The sequence below is a fragment of the Artemia sp. Qi Xiang Cuo genome, chromosome 6 (genome assembly GCF_049724085.1).
Source record: "Artemia sp. Qi Xiang Cuo chromosome 6, ASM4972408v1, whole genome shotgun sequence".
Taxonomy (NCBI): Eukaryota; Metazoa; Arthropoda; class Branchiopoda; order Anostraca; family Artemiidae; genus Artemia; species Artemia sp. Qi Xiang Cuo.
Genome location: NC_142799.1, coordinates 41,714,222 through 41,737,652, shown reverse-complemented (window position 1 = coordinate 41,737,652; position 23,431 = coordinate 41,714,222). Strand labels below are relative to the sequence as shown.

Here is a 23,431-nt window from a genome sequence, read left to right as displayed (position 1 = left end):
GCTTTAAATATAACAGTAGTCTCACATTTTGTTGTTTGTGTCGCGGAAATCTGAGACATTTAGACAAGTTCCCGGGACACCGTAACAGGACGCTAAAATCTGGGACTGTCCCAGATTTTCCGGGACATGTGGTCGCCATGGGTATGTGGTGTATATCAGTGCTGGGTATTGTGATTTTACATGTATTGCGATGTTGTTGTTTTCTCTGTGAGTTACACAGAATTATTAGGGCCAGTTCTAAAGTTTTGATAATGTAACCTTAGAATTCATAAACAGAGTTAATTATATTATGCCAATAATCTTGTCGTTTGCCTGAAGTCGTATATTTATTTAAATATGGTGAGTCTTTATTGTTGCATCTTGTTGAGAAATCATGCAATTTCAAAATTTTGACCTAAGATATAAAAACTAAATAATTAAAAGTATACACTTGCTCAAAAATAGCATATTTCACGAAATTCCATAAAAATCTGATATTTTAAAAACAGTCCAATAGTCGTGTCAAACAGTTATTTCAGACTTTGTTGGTTTTTAATATCTCAGACTCTAAAACTGTGTGCTTTTGTAGTGTTGCATACATTTCACTTGAGGGTATTGTTATGAATAATGCGCAACTATAAAAAATGAAGAAATATCAGGTAATAACAGCGCTTCATTACATATTCTGTAAGTGATAGTGATGGACGATGCACAAAATGTATCGGGTATAGATGCTATACTTGGCGAAAGTATCAATATTCTTGTAATGGGCTGTTTGTTGTCATGTTTTTGCTAGTAAGTGGTCGCACCCCTGTAGTAGGTTTTCCAAAGATTTTTACAGAGTAGCTGTTTCTCTAGAACCTTTATTTAAAGTGTAATCTGCTCGCTTGAGGTTTTCTTACTGCAAGTAGTAACTTATTTCAATAAGATATAAAGCTACCACAAAAGATTTTCTTCAGAATACCAAATCTTTTTCGGACAAGATGCAGGGAAACTGCGGCGACCTAGCGATGGATAAAAGCAGTAATATAAGCAAGAACGTATAACCGAAAGCTAGGTTCAATTAATCGCAGCCAAAACAGTAAATCCGTGTGACTTAGCACTGCAATGTTAAATGAGACATGTTTTCTTTAGTTCATAACAAACTTCTCAACATTGCAGAGAGAGGTATCCACTATGTCAAAATGTCACTTTTCCCTTATTGGGTTTCTATAAGAAATTGGGACTTGGTTTGTCTGAGCTTGTGTGCCGCGATGATACTTCTTCTAGAATGGATCAAAGTTTCTCTTCCAGTGTCAACAAGTACCTTCACTTCGCTTGTTTCTTTCAATTACTCCCGTTACAATTAGTGACAACTGTGGCAACCCGTGAAACTTGAAGGCTTCCATTGCATGCACTATGTTTGCGCCATTTTCATTTCCACTACAGTAGAAAGCTTGTTTTGATCTTCTATTCTTTGGGAAGCTCTTTAAAATGGAGTAGATGTAAAAAAAAGCGTGACTATCATCCATTTTTTTGTACAAATTACTTTTCCATTTAAAGTGGAATCGAAGTCACTGTAACGAACTGTGAGTCTTGCATATTCTTAATCAGCTCAAGAAGTCCAATGCATATCGTGAGTACCATATAGTAAATTGCACCCAGGTGTTTCATCAGAAGAGCCTTCTATCGCTAATGGGTAGCAAGGATGTGATAATTTTAATCGACTTAGTAGATAATGCTTTGGATCAAGAAGATCCACCAGCTTCTGAAACACGGAGTTTTTGACAGCTAATAGAGGCTGCATATCGACAGCTGGAGAATTTACTAATGGATAATGAATTTTTTCGACTTTCGGAAGCTTTTAGGTATATTTGCGAACCGAAGTGCCGCGTTTGATGATCTTTACTGGCTTTTTTTTAATTCCATTCTAGGAAACAATACTTCCTTAACTCCTTACAGTGACTTCATCAATAGACGCAACATATTCAACAGATATCAAGATTCTTCTCTCTTTGTCCCCCTCGTCCTCACTTCTTGCCTTATTTACCAGTGACGCCTCCAACAGATAAACTCTCTTTCTTGTGTAGTATTTCGATATCTTTGAAATCGCTATTAGTATCTTCAGTGGAGATGATGCTTCAGATTTGATGTGTTTCAATAAGAAGATATCTTAATGCTGCAAGGTTTGCACTGAGTCTCCTTCGACCCACGCTTGTCAAAATGTTTCTTTCCAGTTTAGTGAGTCTTCTCCAGTTGTACCATTGAAGAATTATTTGCGGTAACAGATTTGGTTTGCTCGTGGCGATAGAAATTTCTCCTATAGCGCCACTTATAGCGCTGGAGATTGTGTCAACTAGGCCGGCGCTGGTCTCAAGTAATGGAGGACAATTGAACATGGAGACACACAAATATGTATTATTCTTTCTTGAGCCATCTGGGGATCAGGTTCATTTGGGAGCATTTACATTTGAGACTGTCGAACTAGTTAACCCTTAACAAAATATACTCAGACATACAAGAGAAAAGAGCACTTGTAAGAAGACTATAGATTTATTGAACTTACATGCTTAGTTGTACAGGAACAAGTCACTTCTATGACAATAACGGTGACCAAAATACAATAAATTCGTCTGAATCTCTCTAGTTCTAAGGTACTAATCGCTTCAAATCTGGATAGAGATTCCAATTAAAAAGGCACATTTTCCCCACTCCCAAACGCAGTTCTTTCGTCCTGCGCTATAGGGACTGCCTGCCCTTGGCTTACGTGGCTCAAGGACGCGAACCCTCGTCCAGTAATACGTCTTAATTATTTTTGATGATTTAGGCGTTCACACGGTTCTTATCGTTTAATCGTCCTTAAAAATATTGTGCGTAGCACTTTTCTTATTGCTCACTGTCTTAGCGAAATCCAAAGACTGCAGTTTCTTTTCTTTGCTGGTTAAGGACTTTTTCATCTTTGAAACTAGATTTAGCTTAATTATAGGAGTCAGAATTAAAGAAGGAACTTTATTTTGGTATTTCAAATACATCGTGTTTTACTCCCGGTACATATCACCCTTCCCATGAAATAATGACGCCCCGTCATTAGTTACTGCCCATTAGGAGTTCTAAAATTTTTCAATTTTTTTTATTATTTTATTCTACATCCCTATCTAAAATTCATATACCGTAATAATATTGTTTTTGTTTATATGTTATCTAATATAATAAATATTTTTTTTTTTTTCTTTTTATATATATAAAAATTATTAATTTTAATCGTAAAATAAGGTTTGGACTATTCTACTTTTAAGTTAGTTATCTTTTTTTTTGATTTTTCTGTCTATATGCCTTAATAAATAATATCTACACAACTTTAAATTAATAACATAATAATATTACACCTAATTCTACTTGTGGTACATACATAAATGATTTATAGCGTACAATATTTGGTTCAACATATTCACTGATGACATTAAAACACTTTCACTATTTAGATTTTTGCATTGTCAAAGCTGTTAGGAAGTAACACTTGTAGCTTCACATCTATTCATCACCTTTCGTGTCCTTAGTGTACTACACCCTTCTGTTGTAAATTACTGTCCTTCACTCCTTTTGTTGTGGCAAAAATTTCGAAGCACTTACGTTATGGTTTCTTCATGGAACAGTTTGAGTCTAGTTGTCTTTACACGGTAAGTTTTCCCTAATAGTCAACTGGGAAATGACCGTTAAATACCGTTCTAATAGTCAACTGGGACATGATTCTTCCCACTACAGGTGTTGGTGTTTTTCTTCTCAGCATATCATTTTTAGGATTTTTGAGGCACATAGAGAATGTATTCTCGCGTAAAATTGTTCATTTGTGCCTTTTGAAACGGGTTGTCGTCCTACTATAGTGACTCTCTTAATTGTCTATTGTCTTTAAATTCAGCTTCAAATATCTTCAAATATCATCTAGTTTTAAATATCGTTGAGTATCGTTTATCTTGTACTGCTCGGTGGCGTTCTCAGGGGTAACGTTCAAATTGTAGTTAATTTCTGCTTCGACTATCTTCAAATATCTTTGAGGACCATTTGACTTAGAATATCGTTTATCTGGTGATGATCGATAGAGTTCTCAGAATTAAACTTCAAATTGTTTTTTTAATTTCGTCTTCAAATATCTTCAAATGTCTTTAAGTATCATTTAACTTTAAATATCGTTTATCATGTGCTGATCGATGGAGTTCTCAGAATTAAAATTCAAATTGTCTCTAACTTCGGTTTCAAATATCTTCAAATGTCTTTAAGTGTTTTTTAACTTCAAATATCGTTAAATATTGTTTATCTTGTGTTTCCCGATGGAGTTTTTAGAATTTATGTGATTATATAGTTCGTTAAAGCACCTTATACTGGGTTTCAAATATAGTGTTACCTGATATATAATATGGTTCATAGCCTATGAAACGACGATTTAAGGTAACTGTTGTTTTCGTAGACGAAGTTGGGATGAAACTTGCCTGGAGTTATGGTGAGTACTCTTCGTTGGTTGAGATATGATAAAATAGATGTTACTGGGTCGTATCTGTACTGGGCAGCTTATTGTAATACTCAATGACCAAGGTGTCCATTTACTTTCCTGTAATAAAAACAACGCGGCAGAATCACATGTTCTTTGAAGCAAATACACATACAATAATTCACGCATTAATTGGGTTATAATTTCTTAGCTATGAGACAGAATTAAATAAATACACTAATATTAGCACTCACAATGAAAATCTAAAACAGAAATTTCTTCAAATTTGTTTTGATAACGAAAATATCGATATTAAATAAACATAATTTACCCTACATTATTAAGTTTGAGGTCCAATTTTACGATTTTTTTTTGCCTTCATTGTTCACGCAAGTCCGTGCTGTTTAATAAACGCATGTTGCAGCGTCATAACCACACGGTTTTACGCAAACGATACTACAATGAGGGGATAAGACATAACAAGGACTAGTGGAGACCTCTATACCCACTAGTTTTCCGATGTCTTCCCTATTTCTTGGCTTAGACGTTCTCATGTGGCTCCGGGTTTAACGGCTGAAATGCAGAGGTTCTTAGTCTCAGGATTTTTCCGTAATTGCAAGTCAACATTGGTACCTCATATTCGCTTTTCCAATAAGGTCATTAGATGCAGGATTTCAAAGCTTGCCTCCGTAGATTCCAGTTAATGCTTGGCAAAGAATATAAGCCTAATGAAGAACTGACATCGATATCTTTTTTAGAAGGCTATTGTTTGATCAAATCCTTCAGAACTAAATAAATAAATTGATATATTAAAGTCTTATTAGAATACGTTAAGCGAGAAACACCTTCCAAGTAAGATTGAAGTCCGGGTGTGTTTTACTTAGTCTCTATTTGACAGACGCATTTTTTAAATCAATATATCTTACATTATAAACTGGTTTTAAGATTTTAAAAAGTATGATTTAGATCTAATATAAAATACTCCGTGAAATTATAAATATACACGTACCAATAGGTTTTTAGTTATAGTTACAAATAGTTGGCTATTAGTACATATATTACTCGAGTAAGAAGAACATAAATGAGCACTGTGTAGGCCCAAAATAATTACAATCTGCACTAAGATAAAATATTTCATATAATTAGACGCTTCTGTACTGCAAGTTTTTTTTTGATTTTATAAGGCTGCCAGCTATAAGGGTAGGCCTATAGCCTACTGAATTGCATAGTTTAAAAACTAAACTTCTTTTTAAAATACCAGACGCTCCGAATTAGTCGTGTTTACTTCAGCTAATAAAAACAAATTCGCTCTATCAAAATATACTGAAAACTGGCTGAGATTTGTACGGGTATAATGGTGGTGAAGAAATATAGGTTTCAAGAGGAAATTTCTTTAGTATTCACTATATCAGAATTGGATAATTTAATATACATGTTGCTCAAATAAATTTCGCATAAACTAAAAAAAGGGGAAACAGGAAAATTTTTTTTTTACAAAAATAAACGTTTTTCGCTAAATGAGGCACAGTCTTTTCAAGTTAAACATAAACCTTAGTCTAACTTAAATAAATTATCAGGTTCTAAATAGTTTATTGAGATAATTAAATTTTTAATTAATAACTTATTGAGAGATTATATTTTAATAAATAATTAAAGTAAAAATTGATTACGGATTGATTATTATAATAGTTAAATAATAAATTGACTGATATTTTAGGCAATAAAAACGAACAAAACGGCAGGTAAAAAGGAAGATTAAACACTAAAAACATAAAAATAGAGCGAAACACGATTCAGATCAAGCTATAGCTAAGAATAGTGTCAGATTATCGAATTTTTAAGTCAAGTTAGGCGTATTTGATTTATTTTTGATTAAATTTTTTTTTCAATCTTCACGTGGAAGGCAATTTCAGCAGGGATTCTACATCTTAGAAAACTCTTATGCCCGTTGTAGAGAGGAGATTTCGCCTCGACTTAATCCATGTATAAAACCATTAGTAAAGATATCACCGTCATCACCTTGCAGTCTTCTTATTGGTAGAAATTAAACGATAAGTAAAAAAAAATTTTGTTTTGTTTTTGATGACATCAATTTTTGTTTGGACCTGGGTCGATTTTTCATAGAAAATCCGAGGGGACCTGAGTCAGTGTAGGTAAGATATAACGTGACTGACTTGCGAAAATATGTCACAATAATTAGAGCACAATATATGTCATGGATAAACCAATGAAATTAAAGAACATTTTTGTCACAGAACTATAGAACGGTGATCTCTCTGTTATTGTATACGTCATAGGTATAAACTAATGAAATTAAAACACTTTTCTCTTCTTTTTTTTTTTTTCGCCTCGGAGCTATAAGAAAGTAAACTCTCTGTTTCTCTTTCAAAGCATTCTGATCCAAAAAACGAAAACTTAGCTCACTGAAGTTTCTATTCAACCTTTAAGTATTGTTTTGACTGGCCTTGATTGGCATAAAAATACTAATTTCTTATACTTGAAGGACTAAGAAATATTCCTTCCTACGGTTGTTTAAAAAAAAATTACAGAAAAAAATAAAGGGCCTTGGGTTAATCCCCAGGCGTCCCACAAGACCTGGTCCGACACCATTTGTAGTTCTCAGTCGACCACGAGCTTCCTACCTTTGGTTATTTTCTGTTCCAACCTTTCTATTATCCTTTGAAAGGGCATAGAAATAACACTAACAAAAATAAGAAATCTAAAACTTAATCAAATCCTTAGTAACATAGACTAATTTAGTCTAAGGTGCGCAAAGTATAGCAATCAAGGATGCTTGTTGTAACAAAACATTGAACGTAGATTTAATTAAACTGAAGTACTAAGGTATGTCTTAAGTCTAGCTACAAAAATAAAACCTACATATGCTCATCCTCTCTCGCTCTTAAATAAATAGAACAACATAAAAAGAAAATTGACATTTTCAAATAAGCAGTTTTTAAGAACAATGGGCAGACTTTTGACGACCTTTCTTAATTGTGTTGAATGGTATCTGTTTATAAAAAAAGCAATAAGTTAAGTCTGATATTTGCCATCATTACAAATAACCCATAAAATTAATAAGCGCAAATAACGCGGATATTTATCCACTAGGGGACCTAACGTGTGCGAGGGAGTCGACCCCAGCAATACAAATGACACTCGACCCAAAAAAAATATATTCATGCATTTTTAATTATTCTTTGTAAACAAGCATGTACACTGGCTTGTTTTACATCTACATGGCTCTAAAGCAGCCATGGTTCAAAATTCAAATTTTCTTGATCACTCATTTTGCGGAGCTACTTCAGAATTTGAATTTTTTCTAACACCATTATTCACGTGAAGGTCATCTGTGTAGGTAAAGGAGACCCTTTTAAGACCTATCCCTATGCCTCAATTTTCTGTGATTAATGGTTTCTTTCGCCGAATTTCTCGCCTTATGCAGAGTTCCAGTCACAGCTGGGTAACAACTCTTCTTTTTTTGCTTCCTTCGGCGACTTTTGCTAAGCTTTCTAGCATGTGTGCTTATGCCGCTGCCGCCAATGTTCGTAGTGCTAGCTACCGCTGGCACCACTTATTGGGGTGTATGTGCAGGGTCACTAATTTTAAAGGCAAAAAATGACGCAAAAGATTGCTATGCCACTTACTCGAATGACGCAAAAAGATTGCTATGCCACTTACTCGAATGACGCAAAAAGATTGCTATGCCACTTACTCGAATGGGAGAACCCCTTGTCGGCCCTAATGTTAGTGAGATTCCCGATCTTACCCCAACGGTTCTGCAAATATCGGGTTTGGTACTACCCTATTTACAGTATACCCTGTCTCAGGGTATGGTAACGCAATCGAGTGGTCAAATAGCCACTTTCTAAAGCCAAATGTACCCGCCTTGGGTTACGGCTAGAAAATTTCTACTCTCTCCTTGGAGGTAATAACCCTCCCTGTCAATATAATAATGACGGCGCCTTGTAGCTCTATTCCTACCCTGCCTGGGTTACGGAAAATACTACACAGTTTGTAGAAAATACCTTACTTGTACTCTTCCAAAAGGGTCACAAATATAATTAAAGAAACGAAAATAGGTCATTTATCTGAAAGGAAAAGAAACAGGGGTGGAATATAACAGACCCCATTTGCAGACCCACTATTATGCCTAAAATTATGCCCCCCCTCACCAGGGTCTTCGGTCCCCGCAGACGTTACGTGGACGATCGGTATTGTCTTTTCTCTGTCGACAAGGACCCCGCCCAGTCTTGATGCTACCTCGTGCCCAAAATACCTGATAAATTCAAGTCAATTTATTAAAGAAGATAAATTCAAATCTTCTGGGTTACGGAAAATACTACACAGTTTGTAGAAAATACCTTACTTGTATTCTTCCAAAAGGGTCACAAATGTAATTAAAGAAACGAAAATAGGTCATTTATCTGAAAGGAAAAGAAACAGGGGTGGAATATAACAGACCCCATTTGCAGACCCACTATTATGCCTAAAATTCTTCTGTTTCTACCAACGTTTCATCGGTCCAGCTAGATTTTGTTTTTCTTTACGTATTATCTTTTATTTAATTCTTTCAATTCACGGTACAAATACTTTATTATTTAGTAATATACGGCACTACTACATTGCATTTATTACTAACACTAAAAAAACTACTAATTATAAACTTGCTTATACTTTTTAAAAACTTGATACTATTTTTTTTTTTTTTTTTTTTATTTTACAATTCTTCACTGAGCCTTTTCTCCATTTTTTCTATTGTACCCAACTCTTTGAGGGGATACAAATTTATTTCTAATAGCCAAAGTTCAATCAAAGCTGCTCGAAGTTTTGCTAATTCGAGAGCAGCTAAAAGCGAAGTCCATTTACCTTCCTCCTTTGACAAAGCCATTTCTGTTACAATATACAATCTTTCAATATTTTTTTTTTTTGCGTTTATATCAACTTAAAAAAAATTTATTATTTTACTTAACCTATTTTGGGGTAGGCTATTATCTACTATGAGATATAATGGGTTTACTATCGTAGCCTAGCGGTTCTAGGCCTAATCACTTTATTTATATGTCTGTATCTCTCCAATAATTAAATTTAAAGCACAAAGTTTTAATAGCCTAAGTAGTTCGCAGTTTTCTTCCAATTTCCGACACGCGCCATTTGTAGCAATAGAAGTTTTTCTTGGCACACGATATGGCGAACTAATTAGCTATATAGGCTAAATACAGACATATAAAATGGAATAAACAGAGATAAGAAAGACACTAGATTTATTTAACTTACATGCTTAGTTGTACAGCAACGGGTCACTTCTCTGACAATAACGGTGACCAAAATACAATAAATTCGTCTGAATCTCTCTAGTTCTAAGGTACTAATCGCTTCAAATCTGGATAGAGATTCCAATTAAAAAGGCACATTTACCCCACTCCCAAACGCAGTTCTTTCGTCCTGCGCTATGGGGACTGCCTGCCATTGGCTTACGTGGCTCAAGGACGCGAACCCTCGTCCAATAATACGTCTTAAATATTTTTGATGATTTAGGCGTTCACACGGTTCTTATCGTTTAAACGTCCTTAAAAATATTGTGCGTAGCACTTTTCTTATTGCTCATTGTCTTAGCGAAATCCAAAGACTGCAATTTCTTTTCTTTGCTGATTAAGGACTTTTTCATTTTTGAAACTAGATTTAGCTTAATTATAGGAGTCCGAATTAAAGAAGGAACTTTATTTTGGTATTTCAAATATATCGTGTTTTACTCCCGGTACACAGTGACCTTTTACTTACCTTTTACTATTGGTCCTCACTGTCTAGCCGGATAATAATACAAATAAAAATCCATCCCATTTGAAAAGAAGGACCTTTTCCGAAAAGATTCCATGTAGCCTACCCACGAACTTTTGCCAAATTCTTAATCCTCATAGTACTTTCTTTATCTTCTATAAAACTTCTGTCACTTCTATCTCCATAAAAACCAACCCATTCATTCCTTATATACCACCTCGGGGGAATTTCCTTCCTCAGTCCATTCAATTCTTAATACAAACTCAAAAGATGATCCAAGTCATTCACTCCATCTCAAAACATTGGGTAAAAATAAGGACCTATCTTCAACCTATAATAGATGCGGACGCGCATCTATTTCTCCAAATCATTTAACAAGAATACAATTGCATATATGGCCAAGAACTCTAAACTACTAGTTTATAATACCCTTTTTTTCAAACCCTTCTCCCAGCCCACTTATTAAGTAAAAATTAAAAAAATTGTTTTGGAAAAAACTGTGAACAAAATGTCATTTATTTATTTTAATAATCCCAAAGACGCTTTAACTATTTGAAAAGTTTACGCTTGAATTGTAGGGAAGTATAAGGGAGGTGGGAAATAAAACCTATCTTTAACGTCTAATTTTAACAAAAAAAAGCTGACTTCTTAAGTTTCTTCGCTTAATTTTCCAGATTTTCCTAAGGAAGTTTTTTTTTTTTTTATCTTAAATTCTTCTTCGTCTTGTTTACCGTAATTGGGCATAAATATAGTATTATAAGTGCACAGAAGCTACGAAACTGTCGTATATTGCTAAAAAAAAAATGCTACGCCGATACAATTTTTTTACTGATATCAAGGAGGCACACTTGTGCCTCTATAAAGAGGCGACCCACCACAATGTTAAGCGATTTCAGGTCCTAGAGGTCGCAGAGAGACGGCGGTAATTGCATTTTGTAGCCCAAGCTCAAACTAAGAAACTTGCAAAATTTCATCCTCCTCCGACTTTATCTTCATGGGGTAAACTGGGCAGGAAGTTTAGATCCTCCCACCACAGCCCCACTTTAACGTTGTCCGATTGGGCTGAAATTTAGAGGTTAAGCTTTCCTAGGGCCCGGTAGCTTATTTTTAAAATTTCAGCTCAATCCGATCACTACTTCCCTTTTTTCAAAAAACCAAATTTAGCCACTTAAAATTCATCTCTTTTTTTTTTTCTTAGCCACGCCTACAGGCCACAGTTGGCACCGGATCCGGTTGAATGAGGACTCATTCGAAGCAGAATTCGACCTGTTAGGGCCTTTTGATATTTTCAGACCGAAAAAATTATCCCCCGAATTTACATTTACGAAAAACCTCGTTTTCCTATATTAGCCCATGTTAATTTTTCCCTCCACAACCCCCCTTTAACGTTGTCTGATCGGGCTGAAATTTAGAGGATAAGCTTTCCTGGGGCCTGGGAGCTTATCGTCGAAATTTCAGCTCAATCTGATCACTCCTTCCCTGTTTTCCAAAAACCACATATCAAGATTTTTGGGAATTTGCTTGCGTCGAAAATACCTTCTATTTGCTAAACAACAATTGCTGTTGTGTTTGTATAGTCCAGCGGCTGAGACTTCAGACTTTCATGCTGAAAACTCGGGTTCGATTCACCATCAGAGCAACTTTTTTATATACTTTGAAAAGAAACTCAGTTTCTTTTTTAAATTATTTGAAAAAAATTACGTTTTCTAAAGAGTTAAAGAGGCTGAGTTACAAGGTCGACCCTTAAAACGTACAGGGATTAGGAGGCACAGTTGGGGGGCTGTTAAAGAGGCTGAGTCACAAGTTCGAACCTTAAAACGTACAGGGATTAGGAGGCACCCTGTACGACGTGATTTGAGTATTCAGGAATTAAAAGCCTTAACACAAGAATGTTCAAGAGCGGGGGGTTTGGGGGGCGGCAGCCCCCCAACTTTAACTCCTGACACGATCAGCTAACAGTTAGTCAAGCAATAATAAGTAATAAACTGTACAAAAACGTGCAGAAATTATTTGAAAAAAACTACGTTTTCTAAAGAGTTAAAGAGGCTGAGTTACAAGGTCGAACCTTAAAACGTACAGGGATTAGGAGGCACAGTTGGGGGGCTACCACCCCCAAACCCCCCGCTTTCGCAGCCTTTAAATATAAAAAAAAATTTCTTTAAACTGAAAGTAAGGAGCGACATTAAAACTTAAAAAGAACAGAAATTATTCCGTATATGAAAGAGGCTGTGCCCTCCTCAACGCCTCGCTCTTTACGCTAAAGTTTTTATTGTTTAAAAAAAGAGTTGTGAGAAAGTCAAACTTTAGCGTAAAGAGCGAGGCGTTGAGGAGGGCACAGCCTCTTTCATATACGGAATAATTTCTGTTCTTTTTAAGTTTTAATGTCGCTCCTTACTTTCAGTTTAAAGAAATTTTTTTTTATATTTAAAGGCTGCGAAAGCGGGGGTTTGGGGGTGGTAGCCCCCCAACTGTGCCTCCTAATCCCTGTACGTTTTAAGGTTCGACCTTGTAACTCAGCCTCTTTAACTCTTTAGAAAACGTAGTTTTTTTCAAATTACCGCTTAGTATCGATGTCGAAAGAATCGATACTTGTAGTTTAATATAGTATAAACTTAACATTTAATATAATTTCTGTTTGTGGAAAGGCAAGTAAGATAAATATTCCAATTGGAATTAGATTTTAAATTGTTGATTTTTGGTGTTTCAATTTAAAGATCAGTAGCACTGATCTTTTTAAAACTAGAAACGCTAATCTATCCCAGCTTCGTCTTTAAATTGAGAAGCTGGTGGCCAGACACGTAAGAGAGTTGCAATTTAAAGAAACTGCTATGGATTTGCGTGAGATTGCTTGGAAATGGACATTTTAAGTTTTAATTCCAACCAGGCCGATATATGTTGCTTTTCAGAATTATACTTTGGAGTCTGCGAGTGCAGTGTGCCTCATTTAGCCATCTTTAGAAGATGGCTAAACGAACGTATGATTTATTCAGTGACTTTGCCCGTATAGAATATTAAACTTTATAATCTGCAAAATATAGCTTGAAACTGATAAGAAAACACCAAATAGCACAAGTGAATAGAATAAATAAATACTCATAATGCACTAAAAAGAGGTAAATAAGGGGGAAAAGATAATACAAGCATAAAAGAGAAGAAAACTTAGTTTACACATTATCTAGGTTCTTGTTTATTCAAATATACTAAACCGGGTGTCAAACCTCTTCAATATACCAAATATGGTTGATATTTAAAATATTCGATTCAAACAACTCTAGCAATTTAGCTGGTATGCCATTTCTTTATTTTTCATAAATTGCACCCTAAAAGCTAATGATATAAAGTCATGAGTTGGATAATTGTTTTTATTACTTTTCAATAAAAATGAAGTCTATTTACAGTGATTGTGTTATCTTGAAATCTTACCATCTCTTATGTAAGTTTTTGCGTAACATTTTCCAACTTTGATTTATATCATTGGGAGAAGAGAGAGAACTACACAATGATCGTTTAACTTGAAAACCGATATAACAATGAGTTAATTTAATTTATGGCTAGTTAAATTTTTAAAGGACGGCCAGTAATAACTTCTTTCTTCAGTGGCGTCAATTCACGAAAATTTAGAGGGAGAATGCGTTTTTCAAAATATTGGGTGCAAATTTGTCATTTAAAAAAAAATTAAATAAAAATACCGAAAAGGGTATTTTTCAAATTCTAGAGGGTGGTTAGGCACATGCCTGTCTCCCAAATCCAATTGACGTAAGTGCCTTCCTTGCTTGAGAATAAAGAAAACTAAAGTTTCTGGTCAAAGCAAAGAACGAACATGAAACTTGAACTTGATGGCTCTTTTGAGGGGGTTTAGACTATTTTTTGAAATCCTGAATAATTTCAACATATAATTGAAAATTATTGTTCAGTTGAATCTGAGTGAAAATTAATTTGAAAAATAGAAGCTTTTCTTACGGAAGTAAAGAGCGAAGTTGAAACTTAAAACGAACAAAAATGATTGCTTCGTAGATTGCAAAAAATATACCAAACCAACTCAAATAAACTAAATCCTAATATTTTTATTATGTACTTGTAAATTAGTTTTCTAGTTTCTTCAGGCTACTCAACAAATTTTCTGCTCCAAAAAAGTTCTTGTTTTGGGGTATGATTTTGTGTTTTCAATAAAGTACTGGATGTTAGAATTCCATAAATATTACCTAAAAGACAAAGTGCTTTACTGAAAAGACAGAACTGAAAAGTTTTATAGAAGATATAGAAGTTTTATGAGGATTAAGAATTTGGGAAAGTTGATGGGTACAAGTATGGCACACAGGGATAATTTTTTGGATTTATTTATTTATTAGTTAGGAATTAAAAATATGATCTTGCTTATAAATTTTTTGTTATTGTGTGTTTTGGTATTATTCATGACCCATAAAGGCTTTTAATGTTAATAAATGTCATAACATACTACTATAAAGTAGGCGTTGTAAAAAGCTAAATGTGAATAATATATTTACTACTTGTTTCTCCCTTTTTTCCAGGTTTAGTGACATTACTGCAGTGGTGGATTCAGGGGGGGCGCACCCCCCTAACGTCGTCTAAAGTAGTGTAATTTACTTAATTAACACAAGTTTGCGTTAATTAGACTCGCTCCTAATGCAATTTTATCGGCTCAACCTATTTTGCACTCCCCCTAAAAAAAATATAAAAAATCATACCACTTAAAAAAGGTCAACGCAAACGCTATTATTTAAATTAGAACCCGTTCTTTAGTCTTTCGTCGACCCTACCTTCACTGCTTTGTTTTATAATAAATATCTACTATAATTGAAGATAGTTAGTGCAGATGCAATGGTTCGTGTAGGTAGGACTTGGAAAAAGTCCAGAGTGTATCAAATAATACCAGTTTCAATTGCTAAGAAAAAGAATGAGCGTTTCTTCACGCTATTTAGCAAACTTGTCTGTCCAGCTACATTGAACCCAATTAAGAGACATGAAAAGGCATTACTGCTGCACCATTCTGTCAAATGCAAATAATAGATTTTGCTGTTAATTTAGTTTCTTCCTTATTCTAGGATCTAATGGTCAACGTTTTTCCATTTATGAAACCCAAAAGGCTGAACAATCAACTAAAGTAGTTTTAGTGATAAACGAGATTATTTTGATTCTGGTCATGTCACATGGCTATTAGCCTATGTGCGCATAATGCCAAGATTTGGCCTTCTGTCTACATTTTATTTTTCAATCTCATTTATGACAGCTCTTCTTGGTTTTTCAGGTTGTCTTTTTTTCAGAATTTCACTCTTCGGATTTTTAATTAATATTAGAAAACAAACATATTCTTCAGAATGTTGTATTAAATTATACAATTTTTCTATAATATAATAACAGCATAGATTAATACAGGTGCTCTAAACTTAAATATAATCAACCATTGAACAGGTCATCTTAAAGGACAATGTTGCATAATGGTAGGTCTGATAGAAACAAAAATCTTTTTCTTTATTTTAAGCGCAAATGACTCGTAAAAAAACTTCCTATTATATATTTGTTGTAATCTACTAGTTGCCATGTGGCCAAAGCTTCTTCAATATTTATTTAGTTGCGCACGAGGTTCTTGGTAAATGTATTGTGGTAAATTTCTTGGTTCTTGCGAGTTCAATTTCTGTGGCAAATTATTGGACTGTTTCTCTATACTATTATCTTTTTCATTGCCCTAGTTCTTCCTTTGGTATATCGTTCCTCGTCTTCCTCAACTAAATAATCCTAATGTCCGTTTTATGAAACATGTTAGCTGAGGACGGGGGGGGGGTATTAATCTTGGTTACATAATGCTAAACGTGGAGTATTTTTCTTGCAGAACCCTTGAGTACCTGATGCGGCATTTGTTCCATGTTGCCGAGAATAGCTCATTGACAGGAATGACAGCGAAAAACTTGGCTATAGTTTGGGCCCCAAACCTCCTCCGATGCAAGGATCTGGAAGCTGGAGGTGTTGCTGCGTTGCAAGGTGTTGGGATTCAAGCAGTGGTTACTGAATATCTAGTCAGATATGTGAATGTCATATTTAGCAGCGACTTATTGATTGAAGATGATCTCATTGAATCTGGTGAGTTCATAGCTGATCCTAATTTGCTAGTTCATAGAAAAATTTACTCTAGCAGATTATATTTGATATCTTAAATTCAATGCGCTAATTCATTGAAATTACCTATAACAGTTTATTTATTTACGTTAGATATAGTAAATATATGTTTACCTGTATTTTACTGTTTTGTTTTTCTGGGCTCCGATATATATATATATATATATATATATATATATATATATATATATATATATATATATATATATATATATATATATATATATATATATATATATATATATATATATATATAAGAATTATGATTCTAATGTTAGAATCCTCAAATTTGTTCTGTACCAGTCCTCTTCTCCCCCATCCACTCCCCACTTGACCCTCTACTGCCTATACAAAAACTTGGAGTGCATAACAAATACACAAAAAGACGAAGCACTTTCTATGTTAGATAAAATTGTTTTATGTTTTAGGCCATTTTTGTCATTTATCAACGTTAGAGCAATTTTTATAATAATTGACAAACATTTTTAGTAAAAAAACGAGATGGCACAGTCTACAGCGTATCCAGAATTTTGTTTGGGGGGGGATCCAATAAAAAACTTGAAAGATGTCAAGGAAATTTGTTTATATGCATTTTTTTACGTTTTTACGAGTCGGTAAAAAGTTTTTTTGGGGGTTGGGGGTGGGGGTGGGGGGAGATCAAGCCCCAAAACCCCTCTCCCTGAATACAGCGTTGAGTACAGCAGCAAAGTACGGTACCATTTGTATCACAAAATTAAAGAATGGATCTGAATAGAGCGGAAGTGCTATTGAGTGAACATTCTGAGATAGCTAGTCAGTTAGAACTATTGAAAAATTATTTTTTAACGAGTAGTTTCAGCGGGTTTGCGCTGTAGGGTGTTACATTCGTCTGGAGCATGTATTCTCCATAAACCTGACTAAAAGTTTGTACAGCATTTCTTTGGTGTCTAAGGGGAAAGCTGGATTTACTGCAGAGGCCGAGGCTGTAGTCTCAAAAAGTGTATTTCTAGGCCCGTTAAGTTCTATTCCCAAATTGAATAAAACCTAAGTTAAAATGTACTGCAAGGAGTTGTGGTCTCTGGGTGGCAGCCCCATCCTTCTGAACATTTTTATAAAATGGTAAAACGTTCAGAAATTGTTTTGAGCAAATAATTTCCTCAAATGAAAATAAAAAGTGGCCTGGAAAATAGCAGAAGTTATCGTATATATCCTATATTTATCAGACTTAAAGATGTGTTTGTTAAACCGAATTATTTTCTGAAAAGAATTCATCTTTTGAAGATTTTTCTCTACTACTGTTAAATATAAGTCAAGCTACTAGAATAAATTAGCTTTTGTTCTTTTCTTTATTTTGCTAAAATAAAACAAATATCAAAATAAGTGAAATGTTAAGTACCAATCTTGCAATTTATTGAACTGGTGCAAAGAAATTTGAAATCCATAAATGTTATAATTTCTAAGAAATTCACACGAATAACGTCCCATCTTTAAATACCTTTCAGGGAAGTTTCAACTTCTGCAAATCTGGCCTCGCGAATCTTTCTATGTAAAAAGTGCCTGATTGTCCTTCAACTCTTATGAATCATCAGTCCCTAAAGCTCCTTTGTTATGCTTTTCTTTTGTCTAATAGTTTTCTACTCTGATTTGAACTGTTGAAATTTCTTGACACTGGATTTTATCAAAGACCTTTTCAACGCAATAGAAGATTGCCAGTCTTGTGTTTATTTTCTCATTTCTTTTTCTAGAAAGCCGTCAAGTGTGTATTGTTTATTTTAAAGAATTGTTTTCTAGATCCTAAAAGACTGAGACCGAAATCTCTTGCAATATCTACACCTGGAAAACTTTTATCGCTTGAAGAAGCGCGAAATAGAGCGCAACTGGCCGCCGGAAACACAGACCAAAAATTTATTGAAGTTGGTAAGTCATTATTTGGGCTGTATTAGAATGCATTTTTTTTGCCAAAAATTGGTTTTATTTTAAATATTGTGATTTTTTATATCACTAAAGGCAATGAGCGTTTAAGCAGCTCTCTATGATGTTCCAATGCCCCGCTAGCAGTGGAGAAAAAAAAACCGAAAAAGAGCACATATCAGTGCTGCACATGCAAAAAAAGTCCTTGTAGTTTCATGGCAATTGTAACGGTGTACTATGTGCCAGTACATAAGTACGGTGCACTTATGCCGGTATAAGCTGCCATAATACCTCCTATATTATAAAACGCCCTCCTAAAATGCAATAAGTCGAAACCAACAAGAACCATCTTGGTGATACTCAATTTTATAATAAGTTTCAAACACAGTCCTTGGTTTCGTACTCGACTCTGTAGAGGGGTTGGGGATACTATTAAAGTAAGCGAACTCAAAACCAAAAATAATATGCCGAAATGCCAGCTTTCAAAGTTAAATACCTGCAATTTAAGTTATTCCTCTTCCATGTTTGAGCAATTTTTTATACCATTTAACACAACACTGACCTTAGCCTAAACCATTGGTTGCCTAACTTAAGGGATTGAGCAGCTTAACAGCTCATAAAACCTACTGTGAGCTACCCAACAAAGTACGACAACAATCCTGTTTCTTAGGTCACATAGGCTGTTTTTACCTTTAGTAATGCATTTCTAATTTGTATTAACCAATTAACAATATGTTTTGTCAGTCAGGTATCAAAAGGATGTATCTCCATAATTGTAAATTTTCAGAAGAACAGAAAGAAAGCCTCACAACTTTTTTGTTTCTTGTTCGATAACAGTAAAACAAAAACAGAGCTATATGTAAGATACATATCAATTCATACATATTAATCGGTTGTGAGGTGTTCTTTTCTGTTCTTCTAGAAATTTACAATTATGGAGATACGTCCTCTTGATACCCGACTGACGATTTACAGAAAAACATACTTCAATGGGAGGGCCGGCACACGTTACGTCATCAACAATTTTTTTAATGTTAGGCTCATATGTGGTAGTATAGCGACCATTCGAATACAGTTTTCTAATTGTTCTTCAGTCAATCGATTCCTGTACTTATTTTAAATGAATGGCATACTGGAAAGCTAACCCTTGCACAGATATATTGAGCTGAATCTTGCTTCACTTGTAAACCAACTTCAAATAAAATTAGACAATCCTGCTTAGGAACAAGTGGCCATATATATCCATGGCTTTAATGAAAGCCATGGATATGGTATTAATGAAAGGTCACATTGAAAATCAATCAGTCCCATCTCCAGGGCAGCGTTCTATTCTTCGACATACTGCATGACGCAAGCATAAAATTCTTCAGTATTAGTCTCTACAAAAGGAAATGTGACAAATTCTGTCATAATCGAACTGTTTTTGAATTTGATCATTATTTTTGTCTGAAAAACTATTTTTTTTCTCAGTTAAATTCTACTTGGGTTTATTTCCATATTTAGGGTTGTCCTAACCTTGGAGGGGCTGCCATTTCCTCAACCTCCAATCTTTATACCAATGCTAACTTTGGCATAATAATTCTTGGAAAAAGGGGGGCTCATATAGGTTCTTTGGTTTTCAGGATAAAGTATAAATTTGCTAAATAAGGTAGAATCAAAACTCCTGTTTTTACAGTGAAGCTCAAATTTTATCAGAATTCTTTGATGTTTTAAAAATGACTTTTCTGTTAAACATTCGTTTGTTTATTTTTGCCGTAAGTTCACTCAGTCAGCACCAATATTGCACGCTTCATCCTATATTCGTCCATATTTTTTTTTCTGAAAGATGATAGGTCTGGAGTTAAATCCCTTTTCTTTTTTATATCCATTGTATTTTTATATCCATAATTTCACGGTAGGTTTTTATTTTCTATCAAATAGTTTAAGTGAGTACAGCAATATATAATTTTGGAACATGACTGTACCAGCTTGGAATTCTTTTTCTAAGAAGACGCTTTCAATAACAGCCCAAGAACATAGGCATGTATGCAAAGGGGAGGGTGCTCTGGGTATGAAAACCAAGCGGACGATTTTGGTGCATCTTTGTCATTTAGTAGATTCAAGAAGACCTGAAAAGTTGAAAACAACCTTGAAAACCACGGCGCCATTCTTTGGTGTATATAATATAGACAGTACAAGTGATAAACCCTCGGCTAAAGCAGAAACTTTGGCTGAATGAATTTGATCGATCATAGCACTAAGCTATGTGAAGTCAAGTTGTGATTATTCATTCTTTTTAATAGTTACGTGTATATACCCGCCCCTCTGCAAGTGTTTTTGTAACCTTCTTTTGGGTGGGACGTCGTTTGTTGTTTTGTTGATTTTTTTTTTTTTTTTTTGGTTGTATTAAATTGGGATCTTTCAAAATTTTATATACTCTATCCAAGAAAAAGAAATTAACTTTTCTTGTTAAATCCCTTTTCTTCTTTGGAAGCTCATCTCATGGACGGTTTGAAAATCTATGCTTAAATGGCACTTGAGGCGTTAGGTAATTGTTGTTTTGCTGGGTGAAATACCGTAACTTTGCTCCTTGGTTTGGTATTATCTCATACTTCTTGATCTCTAAATTTTCGTTCGACTGATCGCTCATTTGCTAATCTAGGGCCATTGTTTTGATATGATCACCCCTGGAAAAAAGAAAATAAACATGTATTTGTGACTATCCTTCTCCGCTAAAATACGAAATTCACTATTTTTGTCGATAGTATCATTAGGGTTCTCAGACATGGTGAATTCATTGCGTAGTTTTCTCAATAGCGTATCCTTTCTGGGATATTTAATTGCTTTCCTAAAATTGTTGATATTTATATGTTTAGAATCAGCTTTAAAAGTAGTATTGTCGATGCTTATATTGTTATTAAAATTTCGTGTTCAGAGTTATGATTTCTGTTGACAAAGGTCGCTCTTTGTTTATACTTAATACGAACTGTCTGATTTGTTAACTCGAAATTTTCATCCAGAACTCTTAAATACAGGGGTTGTTCCCCGTCATGCTCCCTCATTCCCCTGCTAATCCTGCTTTATGTCCAAGCTTAATATTCGTATTACTACAACTTCGAATTAGATAATCATATCTGAGCCTTTTAAAAGCTTTCTTGGGGTAGTTTAAAATATCAAAAGTGGTTATAGGACATTCGTTTTCGAACTTTTTTATGGAATTTCTAAAAAAAAAAATCTTTTTATAGGGGATATCCCCCATCCCATCCGCATAAAGATCCACTACACCCCATGTCTAATAGTTGGCACGCAACTATTCACGAATTTATTCTCGATAGCATTTTTGGCCTGATAAGGGCCAAATTGTTATTTTGTTTCATACAATCCCAGAAAATACCACTTTGCCGTGGGATAATTTCTTTCGTGAAATGAAAAGGACAATAGAACTTTTATTATCCGTTTGAATTACTCCCGTCCCTTTATTCAAGGACTACCAGTTCAGTACGATCACCCCTGGTAAAAATAAAATAAGCACCAGCGCTGGTTTAGTGGGGAAGATTTCTTTTTTTGTAAATTCCATTGTGTTTTTGCAAATGGCCGAAGTTGTTATCAAAAATATGTTGTTTAGTCCAATACTCTATCACCCAATTGAATTTGCAAAGTTTCTGGCTAGTCTTCCTGAGATCATCAGTTAGAATCATGCTAATAGCAGGTGTTTTTCTTAGCGTATTTGTGTTTATTTCTGACATTTTCTAGTGACTCAGAAATGGCAGCTGACAGTCCCCTTCCCTTAGTCGTATGTGCGTAGACCTTGCTGGTTCTGAATTCAATAATTATTATGTTCGTTATTTTTTGTATTTTATTATGACAGTAGAAGTCAAAATACGTAGATAGGATGACTAAGCGTTTGCGCCTCGTTGGCTATTCACCGTGGCTATGAGAAACATGCCAAGTTATTCATGCAATAAAATTTGCAGGCGGTGGACCAGCAACATTGCCGAAATATCACACTGTTATTCAACTGCCGAACAAAAGAAATTCAAGTATTAAACAAAAGAAATCACCATCGGGTTGGAAGTCCTTCTTTTCAAAGTCAAGAGGACAAAGCAGCTCAGCTACCCGAGAGGAACCAAGTTCATCTGCAAAAGGTCACTCAAGAACATTGTCTTCTGTTAGTGCCGGACCCGTTGTTCATATTAGCCGCAAGGTGAGTATATAACTGAAAAAATGAGCTCAGTGCTGTTTTTTGGGATATTGGTTTATAGTAAAATGTTCTGGTTAATTATTTTCTAAAAGAGAAAAATCAAAAGAGAAATTCTGAACTTTTGTATAATTTTCCTCTATTTCTTCGTCTTTTTTCACCTTTCAGGCTGTTTTAACCTACTTACACTAAGTTTTTTTATATTTCTAATCTTATCCTTTCTACTCTTTGAGTTTGCATTCTTTTACATATGATTTTTTTCGACGATCTAAAGTCTTCTACTATTAGGCCAGCATTGTTTTTTAAAGGCCTTGTATTATAATTCATCTCTCATGCTTGGATATTCCGGTGAATTCTTATTCCTTTTTTTCACTATTTAGTTTGATTTTTTTTTTTTTTTTGTCTTTAACCTAATTTATAAATACCTTCTTCATTCTTCAATATAAAATCCTCTTAATGCAGTACCTCAATGAGTACATAATGGAGACCTGTACCAGGCAGCCAAAGGGTTTACCCCTATTGAGTTTCATGATAGTGGGATGAATGAGATAAATTTAGATAACCTTGCTTGGATAATGAAATTCGTTCTCTGATGGCTTACTGATATATGATATATCCAGTTAATTTTAACAACAATTTACATACAAAAAGCAATACGATTCACCCATAATCAAAGCGTTGACGCGGGGTGAATAACGTAAAAAACACATACATATAACATCATTTAAATTCACTATAATAAATAAGAAAAAATATATAGAGTAATAATAATACTACGGGGCATCAACTACATATTATGGCCACGCCCTGGGGTGACACTCACCAACCAGCAAACAATTACAATCTATTGTGTCATAAAATGGGCCTTGTTACTCTAAATCTAAGTCCTTTGCTCAGATAAAAACTACCTCAAAATCAAAACGTGTCGTTAAAAAAAAACCGATTTAATAATTAGTGAATAAAAAACCTTGCTAAGAGAAACATACTAGCAAATATTCAAAATTCCTATGCTA

At 34.5% G+C, this 23,431-nt stretch overlaps 1 protein-coding gene across 5 annotated transcripts in view; it reads left to right on the top strand.

Annotated features, from left to right (window-relative positions):
• CdGAPr (GTPase-activating protein CdGAPr) overlaps nucleotides 1-23,431 on the top strand; it is a 286,444-nt gene that overhangs the window by 256,022 nt on the left and 6,991 nt on the right. For all 5 annotated transcript variants that reach the window (XM_089090758.1, XM_089090757.1, XM_089090756.1 and 2 more), the window contains 3 exons: nucleotides 16,068-16,315; nucleotides 18,122-18,247; nucleotides 22,195-22,424. In XM_089090758.1, the coding sequence (XP_088946884.1) occupies nucleotides 16,068-16,315; nucleotides 18,122-18,247; nucleotides 22,195-22,424 (604 nt within the window). The remainder of the gene's footprint in view (nucleotides 1-16,067; nucleotides 16,316-18,121; nucleotides 18,248-22,194; nucleotides 22,425-23,431) is intronic.